Raw genomic sequence first — 10,000 nt, 5'->3', positions numbered from 1 at the left:
TTTTCATGCAAATTGGCCCTTATGGCCACGCTTTCAAACGTAAAATTCAAAAAAATATTTAACCCTGAACGAGGCCATAAGGGCCAATTTGAATGTAAACAAAAGAATACTAAAATGGCGGCCATTTTGGAATAAGGTGTATGGGTTAAATTTTTAAAACAAGTTCAATTTTGAGTTTTCTTCGTCACCATAATCTGAAACAAAGAAAAATCAAATGGAACTGGTTTAAAAAAACTCTGAACCAGGGTATAAAAATGAACCATAACATAAATGTAAATGTTGACGTACACCGATCCTCTCGGGGCTTGAGTGCGAATGAATCAACTTATTGAAACAAACACAACAAATCTAAGAATCCCGACTGGAGGAAGGAAGACGAGTTGGATATTTGACAAGTACAACAGAAAACAGAAAATTTGATCAGGGATTGCCCAGGACCGGTTCGGCACCCTGATCAAGGTATTGGTAAGGTATTGTGCCACGGTGATATTGTCTTACTCGAGAAAGTTGACGAAGGCGGCGCTTGGGTTGCAGGACACATAGATGAGTTTGTCCATTCGGCGGCTCTTCCGGATGGCATGAAGGACAGATTGGTCTGCAAAAGACGAAAAGAAATTGTATTTACCCCACAGGGTATCTCATCTCCTAACTCCGTCCTTGTCACGCACTCCTCATAACCGCGTGACAGAGAGTGGCGTGACAAGCCGAAAAGGAAGCATGTGACACACATTCCTCTTTCCGCATGAATTACGTGACTAGTCCAAGGGCTTCTCCGTGGGAGGGATCAATGGAAATGCGGGAATCAAAAGTGATGTGTCACGGATGATTGTTGTACTTACGCAGTCCAGCTCGCGGTGGATCCATGATGCCGATGATTTTGGTTTTCCGTGGCATGTTTTTGAAGACATCAACAATGATATCTTCTGCTTTACCACAAACAAACTGAGCGTTCGTCACTCCTGAAAAGGGATAAGAATAGGCAGCTTTCTTAACTATACCCGTTCAGTGATAGAAACTACATGAAATGTCACATATTTGAACTGCGGTTGTACAATAGGCCACTTTCTTGTTCTCACGGTTAGACTGGATCTAGCATGAAATGGAGGCTAGAGAGTGAAATTATTTAAATGTGAAAAGAAAGATTCCCCTGCATTAGACTCCATTTCATGCTAGATCCAGTCTAACCGTGTGAACAGGAAACTGGTCAATTGTAAGTGAAAGTGATCATCGCAGTTACTGAAAACACTTAAGGGGGGTGGCACTTGACTACAGAAAGACAGTGCTTGCATGGATGGTGCTATGAAGTAACTCTTTCAATGGCAATCTGACATCACTTCAATGAGAAGGCGCAAGCGCAACTAGTCCCAGTCCTCTGTCGTGTGTTTCAGTGAAAAACAGGTAACAGTTCTCGAGAAACGAAAGGAAGAGGCGGTTTTTTCACCGGATGGGAACCGTCTCATCATTTTTCGTAAACTGTAGCACAGCATTTCTATTTGGACAAAAAATGGAACTGATATTTTGAAAAGTATATCAAACGAGGGCCTTATGAACGTCATAAATTTTCTGAGAAATAAATTATTTTAAAAACCATGCTACAGATTTTGTTAAAGTGCTCTCATACTGTTCCGTTAAAAATTTGTGAAAAAAACATTGTTAACTCGCTGAGCTTTTAGGAATTTTCTGTTTTGGTCATGTGATTTACCAAATGTGGTTGTGAGTTGAACCATACAACGGAATGTTAAACAGAACACACTTGGTAAAAAGGATTACTATTTGAAGGGGTCCATAGCAACGGTTTGGTAGTTAAGAGCCAACAACAAAGCACACGAAAAATTGTCAGCAGATTCTCAAAACAAAACTCACCATTCAGTTGAGCGTTGGCTTTCGCATCCTCAACAGCATTTTCAATTATTTCAACACCGATCACACGCTTGACGCTCTAGAGAGAAAAAAATCCAACATTAGGTCGCCCTCAGGCTGGTTTTCCAGGGTGCTTGCAAAGGGGCCTTCAGTGCTTCACATGACAGCAGCAAAGAGGCAAGGAAATAAAAAGTGTACTTTAGGCCATCATCCCTTCAAAATTTTTAAAATTGTTGCAGGAGGCTGCATTTCCTGTTTTTTCTTTTTAAGGCAATGAAAAACATTTTTGGAGTTCGGGAGTATGATTTTAATAGTTCATCGGCAAAGAGACAAAACACGTGTTGTTGTTATCAACGGCCTTAAAAGTCAGGATATCCAAAACAAATCGACGTCCACGGCCCGAGAGGAATCGCGTAAGCACTAACGACCCCAATGAGATTCTTGCTTTCTTGTTCAATTCACTAAAAACTCTTCAGGGTGTCATCTGAGAATACCAACGAGTGAAGTTAATAAGGTCAAGTCATATTCTGCAATTTTCTTTCTATTAAAAGCAACACTTTTAAATGAAAATGATTCCGTAAATGTAGCGAGTGCGCGCAAACGGTTTTCAGGAGGTTTGAGGAATCCCGTCATACCTGAGCCAGACACAGACCAAGCGCACCAGTGCCGCAACAAATGTCTGCAAAAAAGTACACAGAGAACACTGTCTTAAGACAGAAATCAAGTTCACAGGAGACAGAAGTCTTTGAAGTCCCACCCACTAATAAATTCAACTTACATGCACATAAAGAGTATGACCAGATGTGACCACGAGTTTTCTACTCCGAGCTGCACGTTTCAGACAATTTCGACCCTCAGAGCTAATGAGTGCGGTCAATACAGAAAACTAACACTGGTGTTGATATATTCGTACTCCAATGTCACACAGTTAACGTCGGAAGAGAAGAGGAGGTGGGGTCATAAAGCTACAAATCTCTAATTGAGGGAACAAGAATGGTGCCAGCACTCGCCTTGCGCAAATAACAACGCTGCACACTACCGTCAAGCGAAAACACTTTGTCTCGTTAATGGAATTGCCTAGACAAGAATCTTCAACTGAGGTGAGCTCATGAGGAAGAAGGTGGAGTCGTTTCAGCGAAAAAACTCGTTTTAGGTGCGACTGGTTACCTACAAAACCTTAAATGTAATAATTTCACGCCGTGTTTTTACAGATTGCGTAGAAACCTACGCCCTCTAAAGTGTTAAAAACGCGCTTGCATACCCACTGTTTCCGCTCTTTAGTTTTGTGCCATAGACCTGATCGACTTGTCCTATACTGGGCGTCATGGTAACGGCCTCGTGCGCCTACTGCGAGGATGAGGGTGTCATGTTATGTTGAGACTGTTGGTTCTCTGCTCTGCTCCGAGAAGTATTTGAAATCACGACAAGAGAACTGAATCGAATTGATTCGTATTGTTCACTGTAAAACGCATTTGAACTTATTTATATAACCTTAGGATAGAGATAATTTTAATTCAAGAGGGATTTACAGACCTAGCACTACTGTTTCGTCCAGATGGTCGCCACACCAGTCTTTGAGCAAATTAAACAGCTTCTCTGTTGCCTTTGTGTTCACTGAAGAGGAATCAAAATGATAGGTAACCATTCAGTGGGAAGTGGTTGATAAAAATAAATGTCCGTGCCTTACTCTCCGACCGAGGCAACCACCACAGTTTCCTGAGAAACGAAGCCCTTCCTTAGAGGTCGGTGCACCAAACTTTCAACCCCAGGGACGCACGCACGCTTTTCACGTGACCAAACTGTTGCTCCCACTGTCTCATGCTCGCAACAAGATCACGTGAATCTCACTGTTTGACGCGAATCTTATACGTACGCACGACCGCTTGGGGTAGGGATAGGGCAACCGGAAAATACCGTCTCAGTGGACTCATGATTTTTTTTTAAATGGAAAGCGTCCCACGAAGAATATTATCTCGGAGATATTCCCCTTTTAGCCATATCGGGGGACAAATTAAAGCAGGTTTTTTTTAACCAAACCGTAACTTTGTAGTCCATTAATAAAAGGAAAACTTTGAGAAAAAATGGTAAATTTGTGCAATGGTGTTAAGATTTAATTACCGCAAAAGAAACATGCTACAAAGTCACATGAACTTAATGTATCAAGTTGAACCTTGAAGGCAGTAATGCAACCTAAAGGTTTACATTATATTTTTCCCTTCAGTGAAAAACGTTCTCGTAATTGACTATCTCAAAGTCAGATTTCAAAACGAATCAAAGAGAACTCCAGATAAGTTTATGGTTGTGCAAATGAACAACAAGCAAATGTAAATACCTTGGAAGAACGAGTCCGGGGAGATTCTGAATTTCAAGCCACAGAGCTCCTCATAAATATGCTAAAATCAGAGAAATGGAAAGGTCAGATTAGGCATTTGTCATACAGTAACCACCCTCATATAAGAACACTTTTTTCAGGTTTAAGGCTGATCATGTTCTTATTTGAGGGGTGCTCAGTGAGAAATCAGCCTGAAAGTGTTCTTAAAATGTTCTTAAAATTGGTTTCAGAAATGCTTCAAATTACATATTACTGGAGGTTTAATTAACATACAGTGCTGTTTTGTAATAGATTTTATAGTTTGTAATGGTCCTGAACACCATAGTACTTTGATATAAGTTACTGTACTGTATTGTTTCCTTATCCTAATACCCTTTCCCTTTATAATAAGAACACATTTTATTTATCAGGATGAATTTGTTCTTATTCATATGGTACTTTATTGGCCAAATTTCAGCCTGTTCTTAGTCCACTTGTTCTTATATACGGGTGTTTACTGTATCTAGTGAATGAGATAGGTTTTGTATTCTTTTTCATAGCAAGGAGGTCAGACATACCTCTTCGCCCATAATGTGAACAAAAGGAGCTTCGGCATTGCCACCAACCGCCCTGGAAATGAGATAAATGAAATGACGTCAATATTTCAAGCTGAAATCAGTTGACTGACTGATTGACGAAGGAAGGAAGGGAGGGAGGACGGACAGACGGACGGACGGACTGACTGACTGACTGACTCAGAGCCCACTAAGTTATAACCAACTGATTGACTGAGAGATGTATTGGATAAATAGAGAATGCTAGCATCGACAACGAGTGCGACTTCGAGTACGAGGTCTGGCATTTTGATTCCCGCGCATCCCTGCGTTCTCAACTCGTCCCGGCAAGTTGGTCTGCGACGACTTGACATCGTAAAGCCGTAGCGGTAAGTACGAGTTTGTCAAAAGGAAATTGCGTTTCATTTAGAAATGTTTCTTTTAGTTTAAAGCTGTTATAATCATATACTAACAATCTTCGAGTGTTGAAAAGCAGCTTAAAGGCCGGTTTACGCGGTACGATTTGTTGGCCGGTTTTGTCGGGCCAATAAATCGTGCCGAGTAAATTGTGTAAAACGTGTATTTTTTCCTCAAAAGATCCTCCCGTTGTCCTTTTAGTTTCCGCCATTTTGAACGCTTTAATTTTTTAAGTATTTGTGCGCCATTACCCACTCGCATATCCTTTGTCTGACATGGCGGTTTCTCTCGGAGTGTTGGCTCGACTTCAAAAAATCTGTTGCATTTGAATCGGACCGATTTTTATTCCCATGAATCGATATCGTCTTTCATCGGCTGTCAAAATCCACGCAAGATTTGCGCTCCGACGCTGTCGGGCCGATAAATCGTACTGTGTAACCGGCGTTTAAATGCTGATATTTTGACAAAGAATTTTCTGCAGACTGGAACTCGTATTATACGCTTACCTAAAAACGAAGAGCACGTCTCCGAGGACGAGTACAAGTTGTACTTTTTCTCGTCCTCGCACTCGTTAGACTGCGATCAGTCTACGCACTCGTTGCCGATGCCAACATTCTCTAACAGGGAGCTTAACACACGCGCGTTTTTGAGACGCGGACGGCAACCGGAAGTGAGCTGTTTTCCCTTTTGACTCGTCTTCACACAAAAACACATTTACACTGCTAAGTATCTTTTCTCCATTAGAGATGATTAGTATAAAAATCTCGGAGACACCACTGTCCTGGCACGCGAAATGTTCTCCCTAATGACGGAATAAACGTATGGATAAACAAATGAGAGCTTATTTGTTCAGCGGAAAATCACTCAGTTTTGATTTCAGTTAGCAACATACCTCGTATGGTTAATTTGCAGATAAAGAGATGTCAGCTGTACATCTTTGCCTTCGCCAGTCTTGAAATACTCACAAATGCGATTTTTCTCTGCTTCTATTTCATCCTTAAGTGGAAAAAGAAAGAATAAAATTCAGTAAAACTCTTTGTTTTGTAGTCGTGATACATTGGAAGAGCCTAAACTCTGTACCTCTGAGTCTGAAAATAATAGCATACATTGTAGATTCTAACTAGATTTTTTGGAAGAAATAAGCAACCTAAAACTGTTAACTCCACACGCTATAGTTGCTACGGTAAGAGGTATTTGCTGCTAAGAAGTCAACAACAAAGCAAGGTCTGGTTCTAGGTGATGAAATCAAGTTAATATGGTATGTGAAGTTTCCATTTAAAAAGATCAATGTACCCCTTAGCTAAAAAAATACTAGGAAAGCTGGAAGCCTGAATCAGACACCATGTCAATATATATATATTTTTTTACTGTACCTTGGTCATTTTTTGTGGACTAAACTGTAGGACAGCCATGGTATCACCATACATGGAGCTCCGAACAGTCAGTGTCTGCCAATAACTGGAAAGAAGAGACAAGCAGTGTACCCATAATTAAAAAAGTAGCAAACTGCGAGAAGTCACCCTTTTCTTCTCAGATCCAATGCATGCATAGAAATGCAAATGCAATAAAAATTTCAGATCCAGGCTTGTTTGGTGAACACCTTACATGGCTTAAGTCCAGGCTGCTCACAAAGCCTGCTTGCAACCACGTAGCATAGGAAAAGAGAAAGAAACTGGACGCTGCCTAAAAGAGTAGCGAGTACCTACCCAGTATGAAAGCAGAGGTCATAGACTGGGAGCGGAGACTGCCTTACGTAAGTCTGGAAAGCCTGACGTAAAAAAAAAATCATGGAAAATTATCAATCATTCCATCCGTATTACTTAAGTTTACAATGTATGTATTAAGAAATTCCCCAAAAACGATCAAACAAAGACAAAATAGGAAAAAAAACATTTATAAAGTGCATTTGTTATCAAACTGGAGTTTACATTCGAAGGCACAAAGAAAGACACTACCAGCAATAAAAATTCGGTCTAATAAAGAATATTAACTGGAAGTAAACTCTTTACCCTTGAGATGATTTTAGCCTTGTCTGAAATGTGGATACATTCAGATGGCTCGACAACTCCACTGTAACCCTCTGCAAAGAAAAAAAGAAACCGATTGTCAATAATGAAATTACATGTTGATTGTCTATGTAAAGGTCTTTCCATGAAAACCCTCTACACTTGCAGGTCACCAATTTCTGGATATCCTTTTTTTACACAAATTTACTTTTTGTACAAAAGTCCGTTACGTGAAGATCTTACCTTTGTATGAACCAAGACGGAATCCAACAGTTTTAGCTGCATGGGAGGAAACATTTTGAAATACGTTGCAAATTAGTCAAATATCCATACGCGCAAAGCCAGGCTTAAGTACAGTGTTCAGGAAATCCTGTTTTTGCTGTCGAAAACAGATTGGACATTTGCAGGGAGCTGCAAAACATGCATTTTAGCACTTGCAAGAGATGAACAGAATTTTTCAAAATGCTTTGCAACAGTGTAAGTGCACCAAGCTACAAAGCTAGAGTAGATTAACGGGCACACCTCAATGCTTAAAAAAAATTAGTGTTGAATTTCAGGCTGATTGGATTCTCTTCTTACTCAAAAGTGCTTCAATTATTCCAGGTTGATTTTGACACGAAAATCTTTATTTTAAGGCCAGTGCCTACTATTGTTATTGCACATACGTTCTCCGCATTTCAAGATACTTGGATTTCCTATCGGTGATGCTTACTAATACAGGGATCTTTTGCACAGTTTAAAATTATGCATAGAAAGTAGATCTTAGTAAGTACCATTGGTATCCGAAAAGAGAATTGGGGGCAACCATGCATTTTTCAGAGATAATTAAGCTTCTCTCTGAGAAAGAACGCCATACATGGGTTTGTATTTTAAAGCTTTTTACAAAATTAATATTGTTCATGAATTATCTTTGAAAAATGTGTGGTTACCTTCAATTTTCTTTTTCGATTTCAATAACACTTAATAAGATCTACATTTCCTGCATAATCATAAACCGGGGCAAAAGCACCTTTGAATTAGTAGGCACCGTCTTTAAGCTGGTTTGTGAGCCAAAACAAGGATAAAAGTCAGCAGGCCATGATCTGTCTTGGTTTGAAGCAGCTGTAAAAAAGAATTTCAGTCATTTCTTTTGCGTCCTAATGGCTGGAAATCACAGAAATGGCAATTTCCAAAGCATACCAATGCATACTCTAAGATGCACTTTACATGTTTGGGGCTACAATAATATTACAAGTATTGCCAGTTATTTCCTTGATCCCCTATCAACCTTAATGACCTTTCAGTATTTCTCTCGAAAGTTGAATTCAAGCTGACATTGAAAGCAGTATAACCAGTATGGACACCAAAGGCCTTATAAACAATAATGAGGCACTGTTGAACAAAACAAAATTCAATCAGCCAAAAATCAAAAAATATGGAGGCAAAACACTCTCAGGCCATAAGTTATGAAATTCAAAGGATAAGAAGAAGCCAACAAAACATTAATAGCCTGACATACATGTAAGCAAGTTCTTGTGCATTAGTCAAGAGAATCTCTTTGAACAAGTATACAGATTATTGATTACGGTTTTCTTTACCTCCTGTACTGCAACCTTTTTCATTATAGCTGCAACTAGAGGTACGTGAGCTGTAGTAGCACACAAAACCTACCTCCGTCAGGACCTTCAGCTATCGTGAACTCACACTTATTTCGATAGCCATCAAGAACAGGCTGAAAGTATTGAAAGGGAAAGTTAATGGATGGGATGAGGTCTGACTTCATGTTCAACATAGCCCATCACATTGCTAACTGTACATTCAATATACAGGATTACCCTTCCAAACAGAGGGTCGGAAGCTCAGCTGCTGGATGACTGTGTGTCTTCATCAGAGGGCATCTGGCATCCTGACCAAATGCCAACCAGACTGCAGTTCCAAATAACTTAATGCCGGCAGAACAGTTCTTTGTTAGTGTTGTAAATGATTAATTTTTTTAACAAAAGTAAACTCAAACTGTGTTGAAATTGCTGGTAAACTCTGGTCTCACATAAATTCTTGTCGAGCAAGGTCAAACTGCTCAATCACATTTTACCAAAGTTAGCCCAGTTTTTTATCTCAAAACTAAAAAAAATCTACATGAATCCAGATTTTACCGCTTACATTTCAGACAGGGGAAGCCAGAATAACAATAATATTATTGTAATTCTAATTTTTTTACAAGAATTTATTTCTAATAATGGTTCATCAGGTGATACAGGCTGTAATTAAAAAAATGAAATGTTTGACATTTATCAATAATAACTATGCACATTGCAAGATTAAAAGGCGGCCAACTATTGACAGAAATAGTCCAGGCTGCAGTGCGACTCTGAACTGCATATACGTGTATTTATAGTGCGAACCCTGTAAAGACCCTTAAATTAATACATGCAATTTATTGTTATTTTTATTATGCTAATAATACAGTTGTATGCAAGGCTTTCAACTGGTATACATTAGGATATCTCCACATCACCTTTAACTTCCCAGTATACTCATGAATATTTTACGTAATACAGGTGATAAGTGGGATATCTCATGGTATACCACAAGAAAGTGTTGCATACAGTAACTATCTTATTTTCATTTGTACCACACCATAAAAATACAATGGTCAATACAATGAACACAACTCCCTAAAATAACAAAAAGACCCTACTTTATAATAGCTCTTCTCTCTAAAATATCAAAGATGAGGTTTCACCTTTAACATCGCTTGTATCTTTAGGTTATTTAATACGTAAAGATTGCAATTCACACAAAAAACAATATTAATAAATTTTACTCTTTTTATTATTATTATTATTATTATTATTATTATTATTATTATTATT

At 39.0% G+C, this 10,000-nt stretch overlaps 1 protein-coding gene across 1 annotated transcript in view; it reads right to left on the bottom strand.

The window, feature by feature from the left end:
• The window catches only part of LOC137974919 (tRNA (uracil-5-)-methyltransferase homolog A-like), a 23,860-nt gene that overhangs the window by 2,603 nt on the left and 11,257 nt on the right, over positions 1-10,000 (bottom strand). Inside the window, exons 11-23 of the mRNA XM_068821929.1 lie at positions 8,799-8,859; positions 7,392-7,427; positions 7,152-7,222; positions 6,849-6,910; positions 6,516-6,600; positions 6,035-6,138; positions 4,750-4,801; positions 4,193-4,253; positions 3,394-3,474; positions 2,496-2,539; positions 1,864-1,939; positions 840-959; positions 499-595 (exon numbers count right to left, since the gene is read on the bottom strand). Of these exons, the coding sequence (XP_068678030.1) occupies positions 499-595; positions 840-959; positions 1,864-1,939; positions 2,496-2,539; positions 3,394-3,474; positions 4,193-4,253; positions 4,750-4,801; positions 6,035-6,138; positions 6,516-6,600; positions 6,849-6,910; positions 7,152-7,222; positions 7,392-7,427; positions 8,799-8,859 (950 nt within the window). The remainder of the gene's footprint in view (positions 1-498; positions 596-839; positions 960-1,863; positions 1,940-2,495; positions 2,540-3,393; positions 3,475-4,192; positions 4,254-4,749; positions 4,802-6,034; positions 6,139-6,515; positions 6,601-6,848; positions 6,911-7,151; positions 7,223-7,391; positions 7,428-8,798; positions 8,860-10,000) is intronic.

Source organism: Montipora foliosa, chromosome 11 (assembly GCF_036669935.1).
Source record: "Montipora foliosa isolate CH-2021 chromosome 11, ASM3666993v2, whole genome shotgun sequence".
Taxonomy (NCBI): Eukaryota; Metazoa; Cnidaria; class Anthozoa; order Scleractinia; family Acroporidae; genus Montipora; species Montipora foliosa.
Note: the sequence above shows the minus strand (reverse complement) of the source record. Positions and strands in the feature narration are given on the sequence as shown.